Below are 20710 nucleotides of genomic sequence, written 5' to 3'. Positions count from 1 at the left end.
GATTAAATATGTCGCAGCCATAGTGAAAACATCAGAAATAACAAAACTTTTCTGACCAGCTTTAGTGCCTCCTTTGAGATCTGTGAATTTGGTGGAATATTGGGTTTTTTTATTATATACAAAAACTGTGAACAGTTCAGCAATGCATGCCCTGGTGTGTGATTGGAAATGCAGATGTGCTTGCTCCCCGGCACTGCTCAGTGGATGCACCACTCACTCTGAAACAGATCATCTCCAGGGGAAGGTCTGTCAAGACCAAGAGCCTGTTCAGTGTAATCTATTTTTGTCATACCTCATCTTGTTTTCTCACTTAGCAATTAGTTTAAGATAGGGTTAACATTTGTGCTGATGTGCAAAGTATATCTCTGTGTGAAGGAAAAATGAAGGGGTGGGGAGGTAAAAGAAAGGGAATGAGGGAGAGACATTGTGTGACAGATACTTCAGTGTGAGAGTCAGAAGAGCTGCTGTCCTGTAGTTTGACCTTGAACCAGCCCCACTGCTTCCTGGTACCTCAGTTTCCCAATCTTTAAGATGGAAATAGTGACTCTTTTTCCTTGCATTGCAAGGACTTCAGATTAAAGGCGCTATGGAGCCGTAATTATTACTATTTTGGGAAGCAGATAACAAGCATTGTTGTTGGATAAAGTAACTCTTCTGCCTCTCCCACCCACGGAGTTATTTTAACTGATGAAACCCTCCAAAGATTCCCAAGCTAATAATATAAAATAGATGTTTAGGCTTCAGTAAAATATAGCACAATTTACATATCAAATAAATGTAAACTCCCATGAATAAAAGTTAGGGATGCACAGCACCACTGAGATAAAAATGACAGTAAATCCAGCTTGAATCTGCACAGAAAGAAAAAAACTCATGCATAAATGTAAATTAGGTTGGCAATGGCTAAACCATTAATAACTACTTTAACAGTGATGTCTTGTAAAATTACATTCCATGGATAAACTTTTTTTTTTATTATTTAATTGAAAAAATAGTGTTATGCACTGCCTAGGAAATCTCACAGGGTGGCAGAAGCTGAGTAACATTTCCGTTCTCCGCGAGCTCTGTAGCACAGCATCTCATGTTGTTCACAATTTTGTGTGCTGTTCTTCTCATGTTAACATCAAGATGTTTTTTCCTGTGCCTATAGCGCAGAGGTTGAAACAAACCCTAGAGCCCTGTGATACTGAATATCCAGCCTTTGTTTCCGAGCGCACTATAAAGGAGACCATGGGGAATATTGCTTGCGATGACTGTTTCAAGTAAGCCCTTTCAATTTTTTTTTTATACAACTGTTTGTGACAAAGCAATAAAACTGAATTATTCAAGGCTGTGTTGAAGAACATGCAAGTCTGTTGTGTTTTATCCTATGTACTGACCTCTGTCAGGGTGTCATTTCTCCTGTTACAGGGGTCACTTAAAAGTTTGATGCTCTTAAAGCTGTGCCAATTATTTTCTACCAAAAAATGTCAAAGCAGTAGAGGCTTATGTTAATTTCAAATAGTGAATGCTCTAATACTTTTCTTAAATGCAGGCAGCGTTCTAAGGGCATAGTCTGTAAGATTTAGATTCAAAAAGGTAAGTGCTGTTCAGTCTCCTGTCCAGGAGTGAAACCCTGCTGGATAGGTTAGGAATTCTCTTGGGGTACAGTGAGATCTGGTTGTTTTACTGGAATGCCAAACAGAGTTTCCTTCTTAGAACTGTTAGTCTGAAAGAGTGGGAGAGGATTAAATCTATTCTCCAAACTTTCAGTGCTGGGAAGCTGAGTTAATAATAACAAATCTCACATGACAGTGCTGTAATGTCAGTTCTACCAGTGCTGCCGTAAACTTGTCCGTTATAGAGCTTAAAGAAGAGGAAGACTTCAGTCTAGCTTTCCTCTTTCACAATGAAAATGTGTTTTCTCTGCATCTGGTGCCCATGTGCTGTGACATTTTGACTGTAGTTCTGGTACCTTTTAATTGTGGAATTGCACAGGTATTGTTTATGCAAATTTCTGTACTTTGATAAGTCTCTTAATTGGATTTCCTTTATGCTGAGAGGTTGTCATCACCAGTGAGATTAGTATTTACAGCAATAATTTGTCTATCAATATAAATTTCAGGAAGAATTTACAAGTTAAACAAAAATTGTTACAACTCTTCCTTTCCAGGCTAAATTATTTGCAATTAGCAAATAAAGGTGAAAACTTCACTTTGAAGTCAATAAGTGTGCTTCTAGACTTACTCCTAAATTTTCTCCTTGATATTTTCATTCATTACTTTAAAACAGGAAATAGGAGTAAGTACACTGGAGATAAATTTTAAGTGCTAATATTCACTTTTCATTTGCTACTGACCAGCTTTCAAGTAGAAAGAAATTGTTAATGTCTAGTATGAATAATTGGTTTTATATGGCTTTGTGGAATAGAAGTATGAGAGTGCTTTGTAAATTGATGCTCTGGAACCCTTTAAGTGCAACAATAGGTCCCACTGCCTAAAAAGTACAAACTCAACAAAATCAAGCCGTGATTTTTCCACTTGACATATCAAATACAATGAAGGTTACACTGCTGTGAGTGCTTTGTGCCAGCATTGTAGAATTTAAGCAGCCTTATTTTGTGATAATTTAACAGAAGGTTACTGAGAAGTTGCGCAACAAATTATCATGCAGCCCTGGAGGTGTTCAAGGCCAGGTTGGATGGGGTTTTTCAGCACCCTGGTCTAGTGGAAGGTGTCCCAGCCACGGCAGGAGGGCTGGAACCAGATGGTCTTTAAGGTCCCTCCAAACCCTAACCATTGTATGATTCTGTTTAAATATTGCAAACAGACATGATTCCATGCAAAGAAGATTAATTTAACAGGACTAGGTTTTCTCAAAGGAATGCAGATTTTTAGTCTGTGTTCCTAGGTAACTTCAGGTCAAAGGAAGTAAGTTTCAAAAATAATAAAATTCTGCAATACTTGGAAAGCACCAAGCTGGAAACTGAGTTTAGCGAAAATTATAGTATTTCAAAAATAATGCACTAAGATCTTTTTCATAGAAAAACATTTTGTGTTCCACAGTGGAAAAAAAAATAAAAGAAAACCCTGCAAGTTGCAAACTGATCTCAAGGCACCCATTATTTTTCTCCACAAGCAATGGCAAAACCTAAAGAAATAATCCAGAAGAACTATTAGATTCTCATGGGAAAGTTGTTCGTTACACCATTTACCCACTGTCATTAACAATCTACAAATTGCATCTAAGATTGCAGACTGCATTGGATTCCAAATATTTTTGTTATAACCCAGGACACTTTCCCGCAGAGCAGCTAAGGAATTTGACCCAAAGTCCTTTGTAGACCTACATCTTCTGACCCAGTTTTCTGCTTCATGGCCTCAGTACCAATAAATATTTTTACAAGCAAGTGTATTGCTTAATATTTGTAATTTAAGAATGATGGGCTCAATCAGAATTTTGATTCAGTCTTTTATAAAGTAAGTCTGGAACTGGCACTCTGTCCAGTGCTTAACCTGTGCAGCATCACCTTGAGCCTGTGGGATTATTTTCTGTGTCGTCCTTGAATCTTGTTATAGGTTAATCTGTGACATATAATTACAAACATTTATTGCAAATAGAAAAAGATGCTTGTAAATATTTACCTGATTATGCACCCCATGGAATATTGAAAGACTTTGAAAGACTCTAGAAAAGTCGGTATATTATGAAGGGGTTTGCAAACAAAAGTTGTGCAAATGCTCTGCTTTAAGCAAGTTTGTGTCAAAAGTTACTCCAGTCCCTGACTTTTGTTCCTGCGGTGTCAGGCACTACTATAGAGCCCTTGTCTGCAAAAGGAGACTAAAAACAGTCTCTTAGTAGAAGTAAAAATGATGACTGATGTTAACTGAAACCATATAATATTACTTAGATAAGACTTTGGGGCACAAATACTGTGTTTTTGCTAACAAAGTCACAGTCATAGCCAGCAAGGTCACAGGGTGAGGGGCAGAGGCTCAGTTTTATTCTGTCCTGGGTGTGCTGTTTCTGATCTTACAGAAATACTCTGCCCATGCTAAGGGGGACAGTTAGCAACTACAGTAATGAAAATTCATAAACATTTCCAATCATAAATTTAATCATGGGTGCTTGGATTTAAATTGAAGTATCCTAAAGTAAATCACACAGTAGAAAGGATTACCTGCTAATTACTTTGTTAATGGCTGGCTCACGTTTTCAGCAATCTCTGGGAACTCATTCAATGGAAGGACACCTATACACTTAAGCAGGCTTTGAGTCAGGCACTAAATATATACAGACATATAAAATGCACTCCCTATACGTAAACTTATCTCATACAAGCAAAAAATAAATGCTACTTTGGGATAAATTGCAATGTTTAAAAACGATTTTCAAAAATATAGTTTTTTTAAGAAAGCAGGAGCCCAAAAGAAAATAAGAATTAACATAAGAATGTCATTAGGGTCAGGGTTTGGCTGTCCCACCCCATAATTTGTTGTTATTCAATATCCCAATGATTATTAAATTAATCTGTTATTTAAACAGCAATCAAAACCAAGTCAGCCCACATTTTCTAAGCACTGTCAACAAGACAGACAGATTGGGATTTTTTGAAAAATCTGAAATGGTTTCATATTTTCCAGTAAGCTATTCCCTTTTATAGCAAAAAATCTAAAAAACTAAACCCCATTACTTCTGAAAACTCATATGATAGACTGTTCTATCACAGCCTCAATGCTTAAAGTAATTAATTGCTAAAGAGAAATATTTTTTCTTTATCAGTCTCAACTGGCACTCTTTCTGTGGAGTCAGAACTATACTAGTGACAGATGTACTTGGTATGGGCTTTAAAGGTGTTGTGCTGCTCAGAAATGAGTTTTTGATTAGATATCAAGTTTGAAATTTTAGGCTACATAAGCATCTCAGTGCTGCTTGTAGTTTTATGAAGTTTTGCCCCAATATTTTAGCCAATTTTAAATATAAGTGTGCCAACCAATGTTCTTCAGCAATGTTCACTGGGTACCTCACCAGTTTTTGCCTCCTGGTGTAACAAAATTTAGTTGCACTAAAAGTGTCTCAGGAAAGCATCCTTAGAATGTCAAAATTGTTATGAATTAGAAAGGATAATGGCTGTTATGATATTTGATCAGAAACTGTTTGCCAATCTATTTAGTATATCCTCTCATCTCTTTGGGGAACAAACAAAAAAGGTTTTGTCTAATTGCTAATCTCATTTATGAATGAAAATTCAGATGTTTTCATTAAGATTCATTTAGGAAAATACCATTAATTTCAGTTATAACTCCGGCTACTCCAAGTGTGGGTATAGCAATTTAGTCAAATGACTATTTATACTTGAAGCATGTATGTCAAAATTTCAAAGTTGTAAGGAGCCAGTTGAGTGCATAGTTGCCAAATTTGTGTGTTTGCTGTAGAAACTGTGGGTATACAGATTAGGCAGCAGTTGCACAGCCAAATGCTTAAAAATCTGCCCTTTTAACCTCTTCTGTTCATGTGTGATGACATATTGGACTTGGATGAAGATCAAAAATCTGGCCTTACTTCCAAAAAATCCCCCTTCTCTTTTAATTGCAGCACTCATGGGTCCACAAGGTCAATACCAAAACCCCAAAGAAACTGTTTTGTTTCCAGTTGGTTCTTTGTTCACAATCTTAAGACACAAAACAAAGAGAAAAGGAAATATAAGAAAGCCATATTCCCACTAGGGAAGCAAGGAAGTATGTAGGTACAATCACCCTAACCCTGGGAAAGATTTATGTGTATTTTAATTATGCAAGATATGAAAGATTAATGTGTTTACTTTACCTTGTTGGGCATCACATGTAAATTGCCTGTTAAAATGTACAGGAACTACATATTTGAATAAACACTGTCCTGTGTATCATCTATTTGTCCCAATAGAGTGTTACAAAGCAGACATTAGTTAACAAGGAAAGTCATCAATAAACCAAATTGCTTCTTTTGCTTTCTCATAGACTGGGAATTGAATGCTGTTTATTGTCAACAAAAGAGGTAAATGGCAATGGAAGTGTAGTTCAGGATGACAGTGAACACTTCATGTGGATTTATAATGGCTAATTTCAGACTTGTCCACTAAATGCACAGATTTGGCAGTAACACATAAATAACAACACAAATTAGATGCAGAGTGCTCAGGGCATGAGTGCATCAGTGTCAGGAATAGTGCAATCTGCAGACATTAAAATGGTAATGGTTTTGAAAACCCACTTAATTCCGAGACATACTGCCATTTGCTAAAATACTTCCGCATTTCTTTCTCGGTAGAAGCTTGCCAAACTGCTGTACTTGATCATGTTTAAAATGTGTAAATAAATACACAGTTCCATTTCCCATGAAATAAATAATCATTTGCCTTTTCAGATGTAGTTATTTTGCTTCTAAACAAACCAGCCTGCCACATAAAACAGTCAAAGCATCAAGGGCCAATTTCTTCTCTTTCGGAGCTCTATCGATGTGTATCAGAAAGTCCTTGCATATGTCCTGGAGCTGTTAGGGCAGTAAATTATAGGCAGTCTTCTAAAAGATGTTTTGGGTTGTATTCTTTTTACTGTGTCCATCTTTTATGATCCTGAGGAAAATGCTCTCTCTATTTGCCCACCCTTTGTTTAGCCCATACCTTTTTGCACCATTGCTTTTGCAGCAGCTGTGCCAAGTACCCACATGAAAATGTGCACGTGAATGGTTTTGACCCGTGCCCATGTTGGGTCACAGGTGTGCTGCAGTCAAACTGCTCAGGACTGGTCTTTAAAATGTTGAACAAGCCTTAATTTATGAGAACTTGCTAACATATGCATGGAAGTAAAGGAATATCTTCAAGGGAAACTGTATTTTGCATGCCTCAGTGGTTCAGTGTTGAAGTCTCAAGGATCAAAATCTAAGTATATGGAATTATCTGGTACCTCTGTTTTGAAAAGCAGATCTTCCGGACTTTCAGAATACTTACAGCTGTTAAAAAGTCTTTACATTTGAGGCAACAGCAGTATTTCTAGAAACTTATTTTAGCCAAAACCCCAAAACTCCAGAAGATCCAAAAATATTTTTTTCCCTGTTCTTTCCTTGTAAAAAGTATCAAATTATGCAATTTAAACTGCTAGAATTGTTTATTAAAGGTCTTTATACTTAGCTTAAAATGTTATATTGTGTGTTACCCACACTTCTCCACTTGCAGGCTGAGTAACTTTCTCTTCACTTCAAAGGCACCAGTGATTATAATGTTTGTCATGCAGGTGTAATTTAAAGTCACTGTATGGGCAATTTAACTCTACCCTTTGATAATGTATATTTTGAATGACCAGTTCAGGAAACACTGTAAATTACTATTTTCGCTTAAGAAAAAAGGTATATAAAATAATAGGGCAAGACATATCTAAGTTACCAGGCAGGTCTGTGCCTGCCAGTCATTAGTTTAACAATCCCTTGGACAGTTTTCAAGGCTGGGGAACTTCTGTTTGCTTGGGGTTTTTGTTTTTAAACAGACATCTTCAGTACTGCTTTTCTTTTTCTTCTTTTTTTGTTTCAGAACTTTTTTAGTATGCTTGTTGAATTCTGGGGCATTTTAGTTGTTTATGCACAGAATGTCACCCTGCGTCTCCCTCTGTAAGCACTGTAAAATCTTGTAGATACCTGGGCCTGTTTCCTACCGAGTGTGTTAATGTCTGAAGTTTTGCTATAGGTTTTCTTCTCGCCAGTAGGATGAGATGTGCACTCTTTCTCTTACCTCACCACTTCTGATAAAACCTCTGCAGGGGAAGATGATGAAGATCTGCACCCATTCACTGTTCATAATAAAATCAGTACTCCATTAAAATACAAATAATAATCTACTTAAAAGTTAGCTTAATTTTATATTTTGAACAAGTATTAATAAATATTAACAAAATGATATATAGTAGCCGATGCAATGAAAGGATGTTTTGTAATGACAGGGAATTAAAAAAGTTGTATGAATGCCATAATATATAGAGCTGAGTAGTAATATATATTATTTTTGTTAACAATGGCTTGGGATAGAAAAAATTAATTGAAATTGAGAAATGATGCGATGAATTTTTAAAGCCAGGCACACTTGTGAATAATTGCTAATGCTAGAACATTAGTTTGTAATATATTCATGTTATTGGCAGATGAAAAACAAAGCAAACATGGCTTAGACATCTTCACATGGAGCACTTTCCTTTTTAAAGGGTTTGGGAGAGCTTAAAGGATATTTAAAAGCCTTTAAGTTAGAAGAACGACATGAATATTAAGATTTGAGAGCCATGCAAGGAACATTTGTATATTACGTAAGATAATATAGAATTTTAGCTGGCTATGGAAAAGATGGCATATAGTGTGCTTATGTCTTTCAGATGTGGCCTTCTCATTTATTGCTAAAGTTTATGTTAACAGAAAGAAATTAACAACACCCTTGAAAAACACACTGTAGACACATCCAATGAGCAGTTCTATTCTAGGATTTATTATACTTTTAATGTGAATCTCCTTGTTGTTTCTGCTTTTTATACTTCTGTTTCTGTTGTGTAGCACCTCGCTAGAGTCATATTGTAGATGAGACTTGACCTAAATCTGTGGAAAAGAGTAATTACCAATTCAAAAGTTACTTTCACAATGTCATATGATATCTGTGAGCCTTTGTAAACCAGAATATATCAACTGGCTTTTTAATCTTAAAGTTATATTTAGAACCTTCCTTAGAAATCATATAGTATTTTAAAAAACACAATCTGAGATGTCTCTCAATACAAACCACAACTACTTGAGTAGAGCTGAAGAACTCTGCTGAAAAACACATATTTGCTAACATGCTCTAGTGGAGCAGCATTTTTCAGCCTGGATATCTTCTCTGACCTCTCTGTTGTGGTCTTGTTAACCAGGTGTCACTGTCAAAAGAAAAAAATCTTTAAGAGACCTCTGATGTGATTTGCTTTGTGCCAATTACTGTGTCTCCTCTGTTGGTCACTGTGAGCACAGAACCAGGTACCCACTCTGCTTGTGGAGACCCACTTACGTCCACAGAGCTCGGGTTTATTCAAGGGTATGACTGTTGACTAATATTTAAAGTTTGTGGGATTCCTGGTCTCAATTTCTTTGAAAAAAAATTGCCAGTACATTTTAACCCTGGAGGTTGGAAACTCTCCATTATCCTGCATCCTCAAATGGAAGGGTGGCTGCACTTATGAACAGCCCAATGCCTCCTTACACTAAGGATCTTCTGTCATCCTAAAGGCTGCACACTCTAAGTTTTTGGATGTTTGCAGCATTCCTAACGTGCAGTTGGTCAAGTACTCTTGTCTGAGCATCAGTTATTTGAGAAGCATCCCCTGGTGGGCAGTGAGCGAGAATGGGCACTTCTGGGGGATCCTGTCTGAAGCCAAGGGGTTTCCAGCCATGGCACAGCTCTGTGGGGCTCTGAGCACTCAGCAGGCACAGGAATGGTGAGGATGACACTGCTCACTTAAATCCTCAGTTCTAAACTTTGCTATAAGTATGTTTGCACTGATACCAAATTGTACTACAGGCAGTCAGGCTCTATGTGGTGGAAATATTTTGCTAGCATGAGGTCAGGATCTGATTACAAGCCTGAGGCTGCGAGTTTATCTGCCTCTTTTCATGTGAGAGAGCCACTAGCTGATTTCTTGTATACTGCTTCAGCTCTCAGAAATGTTGTTATTGGCATATATGTTATTTTTATAAATTGCATTAAAGATATTTCATTCTCTATCATCATTTATTTGGAAAAAAACCCCCGAGAAAACAAAAAACAAGTAGCCCAACTTGACTGTGATATAAACATTTCATTCATTCACTGCAAAAAATGTGATAAGTGAGAGAAATGTGGGTTGGAAATGTGGCCAGCAGCCTGGAAAGCACATGATAGGAGTTGGGAAACAGCAAAGTGGATATCTGCACTTCAGTTGAATGCTTAAAGTTTGTTCCAGGCCATAAGGGTTGAACGTTTGCAACCAACAGTTATGTGAGTAACGCATATTTGAGTGCAGCGTGCACAATATTTTCCATTTACTCTACCCTGATGCTGGTATTTTTTCTTTCTCTAAAAAATAGGAAAGATCACATTTGACAGATATGAAATGTAATCCCAAAGTTACAACTCATCTTAATCCAAAATACTCCAAGTTCATTAATGGAGGTTTGCATGCAAGAAACACACTGAAAGGCCCAGAGGGAAATGGCTGAGTTTACAGTGATGCTCAGGAGCCAGAGTGGCCAGTGAGGGCTGTCTAACTTGAGTACATGGAAATCGAGACACTTCCTCACATCTATGTGCATGTATTTAGGTTGCCAATTTGAAAATATTGCCCTACGTTTATTTCCGTTCAAACCACTCACAGTGAAATTCTACCACCCTTTGTAGGATTGGCATGCCTGAGCAAAACAAGTGGTATTTAAAAGATCTTTTCTATTGTCACCTAAAAATGATTGATTTGATGATGTATGTGCAGGAGTGACATTTGCCAACACAATACTCTGATATTCTACTCATAATTTGATTTTAAGTCCCACAGTCATCACTGTGACATTAAACGACAGTAAGAGTGTTCCAATGGTCATTAAGGAAACAAATGGAAAATACATACAAGGATTTTTTTGCCCTTAACTCAGGCTGCTAAACCTGAGCATGGAATTAAAAGTGAATCCAAACAGTCAATTAAATATTTATATTACTAAAATCCTGCCTAAGACATATGTTTGTTGTGACCACATATTCTACTGCAGAATGTTCTTATAAGCACAGATATAATGGCAGGGTATTTTTGTAAAAGTAAAAGAGAATACCAATTGTAAAATACAGTTTATAGATCAGCAATTATTACTTATGAACAAGGCTTTTTAAAGCAAAGTGCAATAGTGAAGTGTTTCTGTGAGAAAACAAGAAATAATTTTTAACAAGAAACACACAGCATTGTTTTTGGACAAGTTGAATTGCTTATAATGTTGTTGTGTTCAAATCCTCCCCAAATTACAAAGAAATATCTTCCATTCTTCAGGATAATAGGAAGATATTTTGTCTAAATGTTCTGGTCCCACAAGCATAGTTTTATCCTGTAAGTGTCTTCCGAGTTCCATGCTGTTTGACATTAGTTCTGTTCCCTCTAATAATTTTCAGCCTTTGCAGCTGTTTGAAGAAAATAGGGAGCCATGGATCTGAAAATCAGAGATTTCTGAATGCTCTCAGGAGGTTCCCTGCCATTCTTTTTTGCTGAAACAATCTTGTAGCAGTGTCAGTAGCCACCAGCTAATGGCAGCAGGGCTGCAGGGCAGGAAAAGGAAAATAGTTCAGTACAAATGACCAAGAAATGATGGTCTTTGGGATGCTCAGTCTGAACAACCCAGTATCACTGTGTCCACTCTTACAGCTGCCTGGCCCGCTCTCAGGCCATACAAAATATGCTGTGTTGAACAAGTTTCCTTAAGTTTCACTGTGTCTCGGGCTATGGAAATAGCTGCTTATTAGTATGGAAACCTCACCCCTGTGCTCAGTTTATATCCCATTCGAAGTTTAACACCAGTGGACAAGGAAATGGATTACCTCTCCTGCATGGAAATACAGAGACTAAGCTGCTCAACTGTAATATCGATCTCCTTTAATAGCAGATATTGTAGTCAAATAGTGGAGAGTAAACAACTTAAAGGTTAGGTTTGCTTAGCTGGACGAGACACATCTCTGGCACGTCTGAAGTAGAATTACCTTAGCTTTGCCTGCTATTGATCTAGGAAAGGAAAGGTGAAACCAACAGCATTTCAGAGACAAGATGTTAAGCCTACCACATATAGATTTTGTACCATATGATTGAGGTATTTGTAGTGAAGCAATGACCTGCATTAAGAAGGGAAATCAGTGACTCACAGAAGTGTGTGATCTTCAAGTTGGCCAGTAAGCTGGACGTGGTCTGCCAGAAGAAACAGCAGCCAGGAAGTAAGAAGGGCACAGCTCTGCTGTGGTCCTGCTGAGCCTTTTTCCATCAATATGAGAAATGCTCCAAAATCTCTAAGGAGACAGACTGCAGAGGCCTCATGGCAAAGCCTCCTCCTGCAGCAGTTGATAACCAGCTTCCCTATATCCTTTCCCACAAGGCACTGTCACTGCTTGTCCTGTCATCCCTGTCCTTTCCTCCACCTTGGAACATCTTCCTCCTTTTCCAGAGAGGTTTGTCCCTCTCCCAGTTGCCTCACTAAAACTTTACCTCCCCAGAAGTCCAGAGGTGGAAAGATGAAAGAAAGAGAAAGAAGCACAGTGTGGAGAGAAGGCAGTGCTGCAAGGGTGGTGTCAGCTCAGTCCCTGCTCCTGCACGGTATATATTCTAATTATTTCTACTTACAGAAGAAAGCAATTCTTATGAAAAATAAGTGACATTTTGGGAATTAGGTTGGGGGTTTTGGTTTGTTTGGTTGTTTTGGTTTATTTTTAACATAGTCTGGGAAGAAATTATTATAACAATAGAATATATATTATGACTCTTTAAAGACTTTTATATATACAAATTAAAGGGAGAGTTTCCATTTAAATTTAAATAAAACAACACAACAACAACAACAAAAGGAAACAAAAAAAACCCCAACCAATCAGGTTTGAGTGTAATGTGCTGTCTCTCTCAGAACAGGTGTTGTAGCCCACACTTAGCTTTAGGGATTATGCTTCACCCTGTTTAGGATGCATTCCTCTGCAGGATTACTGTTCATCCATTAGAGAGAAGGACCCTCCTCCAGAGGATGACTCAGATCCCCAAAGCCAAGCTCCTGCCCCAAATTATTCTCGAATGGTTTGTCCAGACAGTCTGAATGGCATGTCCAGAGCTGGAGGTGATCACCCTTCTAATGTAGGAACCTGAGTTATGTTCTTAAAGGCAGCAGGTGTGATTGCACTCCAGCATTTGCACTACAGTGCTGTTGTGAAGCTTTCAGAGTTGTAGGCTGTCTAAAGGAGTTAGAAGGAACTGATCTTCTATGGGAAGAGTCATTCAGATACCAGACACACATTAAAAGAGTGCTTTCTTATCATGCCTTCAGAAGCATGACTACCAAATATAATTATGAATGCAGCAGTACTTGAATTCCAAGTCTCTTCCTATTTAATTCCACAATGAATAATTAATTTCAAGGAGAAGATCAATAGGTATTGCATTTCGAGCAAATATTTACTGTTTCCAATTAAAACATGAAGTTTTTTTTCTCAAATTAATTTGCACTTTATTTGTACACGTCTCTATATGGACCAATACCAAAACAGGTTAAAAAGAAACAGATATTCTGTGTGCAACGTGAAAAAATTGACATGTAATGCTGTGACTCAAAATACAAAGTTTCCTGCAGATTTACTCTCTGTTGTTATTTTTAATTCATTAACAAAATAGTTTGGCATAACTAGATTTTCTTCCTCCCTCTCTGTCTACCCCTTTCAAGTAGTAAATTCCTTCCTTCCTCACCTTCCCCACAAAGGCAAGAAGCAGTTTGTTTTCAGGTCTGTTTAAACCCTCTGAACCTGCACATCAAATAAACCAAGCTAGTTCCTCAGTGGATGAAAGATAGAGGAGAAATTATTAATGGGCTTCTTATTGACTCAATGTGGCTTCAACAGGAACCCCAACAGTTTATTCTATTTGGAGATATATGCAAGCCTACTCCTGTGCTGCCCCTATCAAATGATGGTGATGCTACTGCAGTAAAGGAAAATGATTCAAATCAAAAGATTTACACTATTTAAAACAAAAAGAGCTTTACCCTTTAAATGTGAAATATTCTTCATAATACTAAGGCACTTAAACATAGACTTTCTTTTGGTTGTTAAAACAGCAATGAAGTTCAGCCAAACTCCTTACTCAGTCCTTGAGAGTTGGTTTCCATATTACCAGGGACACAAATGCCAGCTTTAGCCAGCAGGTGTTCAGAAATGGTTATTGTAAGAGAAACTTTAGAGGCTCACAGTGGATCTTACAAAGAGATAATACTATTTTCCCTACTTTGTCAGCTACTTTATTTCTCACTGCAGCCATGGAAGCTGTTTGCTGGAGGTTTTTCTCCCTTGCAACAGAACCTTGGCATATACAGTGAAGTATTTTGGTGGAATGTCTCAGTCTCTGAAAGGCTTTGGTCTGACTGTGTTCATACACCTTTTGTTTTCTCTGAATGTTTGGTTTCTGAGACTTACTGGCATGAATGTTCAAAATGAATTTCAAAGATGCATATGCATGTCACCATGGGAACTGAAGGCTGATCACAAACAGCAGAGCTGCTGCTGGGATGATTGCGTGCTTTATCCAGTTTGGGCATGGAAGCAGTGCCATGTGAATTATCTGAATAGTCACACAGCAACTGTGGTGGTTACGATTGGCACAAACTGCTTTGCCACTGATCTGCTGAGGGTAAGAATATCTCATGACTGTGAAATGATCTTAAATTACAGCGGCTGAAAGAAGTATAATTTGTTTGTGCAAACTATTATTAGAAAAGAAAGCGAAAATGGACATTTTTTGCCCTTATTTATTTGCTCAGCTCAGTCTCGGTCTTGAATCCTCTGTCTTCACTTGTTGATATGTTGGCTTTACAACTTCATTTCCAGATTATGCTTGAGAATTGTGTAAGAGAAAACATCCATATACTGCTTGATGGAAGAAAACATGTTCTTCTTAATTTACTTTTAGTGGGAGGATGAGAAGCCAGTTGTCTCACTTTTCAAGATATTAGTTAAGTTGTTATTGTGCACTATGGGAAAAAAATGCCAGGATGAGCCAAAAATTTCATTGTTTTATGGTTCTTTATAGCAGTCCCATGCTCTGTGGCAGCCACCATAAGCTCAGACACTTCACAAACTTCTGTACTAGTTAAACAGACTGTAGATTTGTAAGAATAGTCACTGTTTCTTAAACAGAGTCAGTGTAATTAGTTGATACCTATGATATAATTCCTAAGGTAGCAAAGAGGATTTTTTACTTAACTAATATATTGTTCTTTGAGCTTCCTTTAATTCATATTTTCCATCAATCAATGCATGTACATTGCATACATTCCCCAAATTGATGAAGTCAAAAATTATGAAGGCTTGGAGTAATAAAGCAATACAGAACATTTTGCTAGACTCCGTAGTGTAGCTGTGTAGTAATTTTTTCAGCATCATAGTTCTGTAATTGAAACATTTTTCTGGATTAAGTGCTTTCTTCCCAGCTAGGTGAAGTGATAGGAACTTTTCTCCCCCCTCTCTAGTTTGGGGAAGGAATAGCATTAAACTACACAGCCTTTATGGCACCTCAAAGAATTGGGTGAAAAAATAAACAGAATGGGAAATTGTCCGGCTTTCGTGAACTGGCACCTTTAAGCCTGCATGGATGGTACTTGCTTTCCGTAGGCTTCAGTGTTCACAAAAAGATGCATCACAAAAGGGCCTGAAGTTAGGCACACCATAGGTAAAACAGAAGAGTAATTACTCCCTTCTCAGCAAAAAGAGAACTTACTCATTTAGTATCCAATTAATTGTTAAAGCACTTTATGCCCGCCAGGTTCTCTTCTGAGCTAGTTTCAAAGATACAATAAATATAAGTTTCAGACTGCACAAAATGCAAATCATGCCAATTTCTGGGAATAAAAATAATGTTTTTTCTATCCTTTACTGTTTGATTTATTCCTAGCTGTTTTGAGAAGTTCATGCAGTTTTGGTGCTATTGCCTGCTAAAGATTTTCCCTCCTTTCCTTTATTGGCCCCATTTCTCCCACACACAAATCCACAAAGCCACAGATGCTCCATTACAATGATGTCAGTCTTGCTACATGCTCCAGCTGTTTGATAGGTACATTTATAAAGTTCAGCCTTTTACATTATGCCATAAATGTATATTTCATGTACAAACATAAAGTTAACATATTGCAGATCACTCTAAGTGTAATTTTAATGGAGGTCCAGTAAGTTTAAAAAATACTGAAAAGCATTTAATCTTTCCGTTGGCAACATTTTTATAGTAAGTTTTCCAAACTTTTTTTTCTTAGGCTAGGTTTAAATATTCCCTGCCCTCTCTGCTATTTCATCTTCTGTGATCTTTGGAAAAAGCAGGGAGTTATTATAGTAAGACAATATGTATTTAAAGAAAGATGTCTGAGGAAAAATATGCTTCTCTCCACAACTTCTTGGTGCTCAAACCCTCACTCAATGTTCTGTACATTTACCAGCAAACCACGCTGCAAAACACCTAATTCTTGGATTTGCCAGATTTCAGTGATATTCGAAATGGCCGATACGCTGCTGATAGGATGTATAAATTCTAATAGATTGTGTTAAAATTTCATTAAGAATTGGGTCTGAGCCTTAAAGCCATTCTTTGTGTTGTGTCCTGAATTTCAAAGGAACAGCTAAATAGTGCCTATTTGGCTCTGCCCTCTACCCCTTTTCTCTTTGGTATGTGCTTAAGGGTTCAGCTCATTGAAACTCTGTGCATCATTGACTGGTACCCACAGGATCCTTCCCTTGTCTCCCCTGGGTGCTTTCCTTCTTACAAAAAATGTCTTTATTTTTCACTCTCTCTTTGAGTTGCCTACTTTGTCTTCATTTGGATGTGGTGCTGAGTTATCACCATATTTGTACCAGATAGTCATTATTATTCTAAAATAAATCTCTTCGCTTAGAAAGATTTTGAGGCCTAATCTCTGTTTTGTTGGCTCAGTAATGAAACGACTCTCAAGAGGACAGATGAAAGCTGAGATCAGCAGCTGGGGTTGCTTCAAGCAACATCCAGAACACACAAAGTCCCTAACACAACTGTAGAGACTCAAGTTTGGGACTGTGAGCTGTGTGGCTGCAGAAGAACCTTCATCAGTGCTGTGGATCTGTTTCATTCCAGACCATAAATAAGTAGCTGGGTAGTCAGAATGGAGTGGAATTCAGTACTGAAATCTGAAAAAGAAAAATATGATAAATTCCTAGCAAGAACCAGTGACTCAGAAATGCTGATAATGTCACCATTATTTGTTTTCTTTTTAATTTTCAGGTCTTTTGTTATCCAGCAGATCCCAAGTAGCAACCTCTTCATGGTGGTAGTAGATAATGAATGCTTCTGTGATTCTGTCCCACCAATTACCATGGCACCTATAGAAATAAGGTATATCCTTTTATTTACAAGCTGGTCAGAAAGAGGTTCAAGATGCAAACATTGAAAATTTTCTTATCATGGGAAACTTGCATTGCATGACATCGTCACCCATTATATTTGCTGTTTGAAATGTGTTCTCACTATTTTTTCAGTGAGAATTCACTTTTTTTTTTTTTTTTAATATGAATTAAGCAAGCACATGTGGATCTTTAAGTAGCATAAGGTCATGGTCATCTTTAGATGGACATCTTTCAAATTATGCACTATGCAATTTTCTCATGAGGCTGGAACTCATGATATTGAAACTTATAGAACTTCTTATAATATAGACATCTCTTTCTTTTTAAGGTATGACTGGAGCATTGAAAATGTTTCAGAATCCTGCTTTCCAAAAATACAAAAATGTAGCAAAGTAAATATATCACTTGATTTTTAATTTCCCCACTTCCTAGTTTTTGCTGGTCTGTAGTTCAGGTAGTTCAGGATTAGTCTTTTCCCATAAGTTGGAATTTGTCAAAAGCAGCCTGCAGTGTGCTTTTATTGCCAGCTTATGGAAAGACAGGTCAGCAGTGTAAGTGCACACGTGCTGTTGAAAACACAGATCACGGAGAGGAAAGCACTCGAATCACTTTTTCTTGTGGTGACCACACATATCACCTGGGGGTTTTGATGGAGAGGAAGAAAGGAGCTGAAAGATTTTCTCTGTATTCATTTCAAAACACTCCCATGAGAATACAATCTCTCCTTAACTGCCTCATACATAATGAATCCCTTAAATGTGAACGGTTAAAATCTCAGAAGATAAGAAGACGCCCAGAATCTTGTCATGGATTTCACCCTGAAGTAAGTTTCTATCTACCTTTCCTTTCTTTCAGACTCTGGTAAATTTTTTATTTCTTTAAAAATAGTAAATAGGAAAACTATCTTCCAAGATGAAATGCTGGGAAATATACAGAAAACTCTGTAGTAAGGGAAGTGTGCTACAAGTCTTTTTTGTGCTCATGTAGACAATGTCCTGAGTTGCTGCTTTTGCAGACTGGTTTGTATCACATAAGAGAACTTGGTAGGATGTGAGCACTGGCAGCCAGGAATAGCTGAGAACTCTGGCTCAAGCACTGACCACAGGATTCGTTGTTAGAGATGGCCGAGAACTTTGTGCTGCTAATGTTTGCTTCAGTAATTAGCTCCAGTATCATACCTGTCATGCCACAGTCATTGTGCTTACACATAATATTGCTCAGGAGGGGTAGTGACCCCTCCACTGTATATATTTACTGCTCTGTGCTCTGCATAATACTCTTGTACAGTGCCAAGGAGAGCTGATAGAGACCAGGATGTGGTTACAGTGGCTCGTACAGGATAGGTTCATATACATCCTTTTTACTCTGGAGTAGCTTTACTTCTGCCTCTGATGGGGTAATGCAATGTAGAACAAGACCTAAAGTAGAAGGTGGAGGGGATCACTTGTTCATGCTCACTTTCAGTCTACAACATAAACATGTCCAACTCAAAACATGTTCTTGTATTACTTCCTGAGTCTATTTAGTTAATGGGCTTTGTTGTTTGCACCAGTGCTCTTATGCCTATGTTTGCTAAATAATCATGTGTCATAATTGAATGTAGTGGCTTGTATTTATTTTCCTTTGTTGTTGTTTTATTTTCTTTAGGAAAATGCAAGAGAATGTGGCGGTGTCTCAGGCCTTAGTGCTAAACCTTCTCTTGTTCTCCTTCCTCTGCTATTGACGATTTTCTCCAGGTGACATCGACTGATGTGTTCAACTGGCATGCTAAAACATGGATAAACTGTGAACTGGGAAATGGTGCAACATAGAGGACATGAAATATAGTCAGAGCATCAGCATTTCATGATTTTAAACTGTTGGTGATATAAATTCTTAAAGATATGTTGAAAAAAGATTTATCTTTTTACTTTGCAAGTCATGCAGATGTGAATTTGGCATATGGTAGTTGTGACTCATCAAAAAAGGACTTGGTAGATAGAGGTGACCATTGCTTTGTCCCATTGAAAACAATTTAAACTGTGTACTTTTTTCAATAAAGTATATTAAAATCACAGTTTCAGAGTGTATTTTAAGTATGCTAATATATTTGTTCAAATAATGAATGATGGGAAGAAAATAAAATAAATGGATGATATTTTATTATGCATTTAGCCTCTTTCTGAAAAGATTCAGAGAAGAAAATGGGGAGTTGGCTTTTACAATAAGGCAGAATAGCTTTTATTAACAACTTTAGGAAACGCCTGTGTGCGTATGAAGCTGAGCAGGTAATATATGGTGCTGAATTATAGTGAAAGTTTGGTTCCTGGAAATAGCTATAAAATATCTGCATTTAGAAAGTGAGTCAAAGCCTTATTAAAGCCTTGGTTCTAACTTGGGCAAGCTTTGGATCAAACTGTTTGATTTGGCTGCAGATGGCAAAATTGAGCACTTTTCATCTAAAGGAGTAGGAAGACATGTAGAATAGCCCATATCAAAGGGTGACACTGTTCTGTTGGTGTTCTGCCCTCGAGATCTCATGGCAGACTGGAGCAGCTCATTATGACGAAAGTCATAAGCAGAGAAAGTCTGACTTGCAACACATCTGTGTCAGCAGAACCCATTATTGGTTTTCATTGAGTGTGCCTGTTGGTAGGCAAAGATCTAGACCACTGTTTTCATTCCAGGCCTTTGTAAGGGAAATGAGGTAATAGAGATGAGCATATTCCTTTTGCAATTGGCAGCGAAGTCCCTGCTGTGGCTATATTTGCTGAAGATCTTGATCTTTGAACTGTGTTAGTCTCAATTAATCTTTGGAGTTTTACGCAAAGTAGAACTCTATCAAAGGAGAACGCGTCCTACCAGCAATATAATACATCAAATACAAAATAATGAAATAAAAAATATACTGTTCTGAATCTGGTACTTGGAGATTGCAGTTTCCTGGTTGGGTGTAAGTTTGCTTTCAGCCTTGGATAAAGGCTAAGCAGATTTTCTCTGTATCTTGGTTGGGAATAGGGAGCATGGCCACTGAGAGGGGCTTTGTTTTAAAGAATACTATCCAGCTTGTAAGAGGAAGAACTAGTAAAGTAAAATTTCCTCTCCAGTGCTTTCATGGGTTCAGATGCACTGGTATGTCCTCTGATTCTGAAGCCATACAAGTCTTTGGACTCATAATTTTCTTTTCCTCACCTCTTTTTTTTTTCTTTTATTGGAGGTTTTTCCTACAGACTTCACTGTCCTTGCTTGTTGGTCTCAAAACTACTCACTATGGAATAATTTTCCAGCTGACATTTAGTCAAACTGTTGTCCTAGTGACATGCTCTGTTTACTGAGCAAATTGGGAACTCAAGGCATTTTCTCCACTTGGGCTGACATGGATATCCTGCTGTTCTTTTCTTGGTTTTTCACTGAGCACCATTCCCCCTTACCCTCTATCATCTCACAAAAACTAATGTCAAGACTTTATAAATAAAGTATTTTAGTTTCTGATTCTCCTTCTGAGTTTTCAGAATTCACAACATTGCAGTCTCATAATGCTTTTGTATGTCTGATGCTTGTTCTTCTGTAATGCTATTTAATGTTTATAGCCCATATAAT

General features: G+C 37.5%; 1 protein-coding gene across 4 annotated transcripts in view; it reads left to right on the top strand.

The window, feature by feature from the left end:
• The window catches only part of CACNA2D3 (calcium voltage-gated channel auxiliary subunit alpha2delta 3), a 394450-nt gene extending 375172 nt beyond the window's left edge, over positions 1-19278 (top strand). For 3 of the 4 annotated variants that reach the window (XM_048315277.1, XM_048315278.1, XM_048315276.1), the window contains 4 exons: positions 1151-1262; positions 17010-17122; positions 17872-17954; positions 18779-19278. In XM_048315277.1, coding sequence (XP_048171234.1) covers positions 1151-1262; positions 17010-17122; positions 17872-17954; positions 18779-18871 — 401 coding nt within the window. In that variant the 3' untranslated portion in view covers positions 18872-19278. Of the gene's footprint in view, positions 1-1150; positions 1263-17009; positions 17123-17871; positions 17955-18778 lie in introns of those variants that run through there. The other variant, XM_048315279.1, reaches the window with a different exon arrangement.
• Positions 19279-20710: the final 1432 nt, after the last annotated feature.

This window comes from Corvus hawaiiensis, chromosome 11 (genome assembly GCF_020740725.1).
Source record: "Corvus hawaiiensis isolate bCorHaw1 chromosome 11, bCorHaw1.pri.cur, whole genome shotgun sequence".
Taxonomy (NCBI): domain Eukaryota; kingdom Metazoa; phylum Chordata; class Aves; order Passeriformes; family Corvidae; genus Corvus; species Corvus hawaiiensis.
The sequence above is the reverse complement of the archived record's forward strand: the minus strand, read 5'-3'. Positions and strand labels throughout refer to the sequence as shown.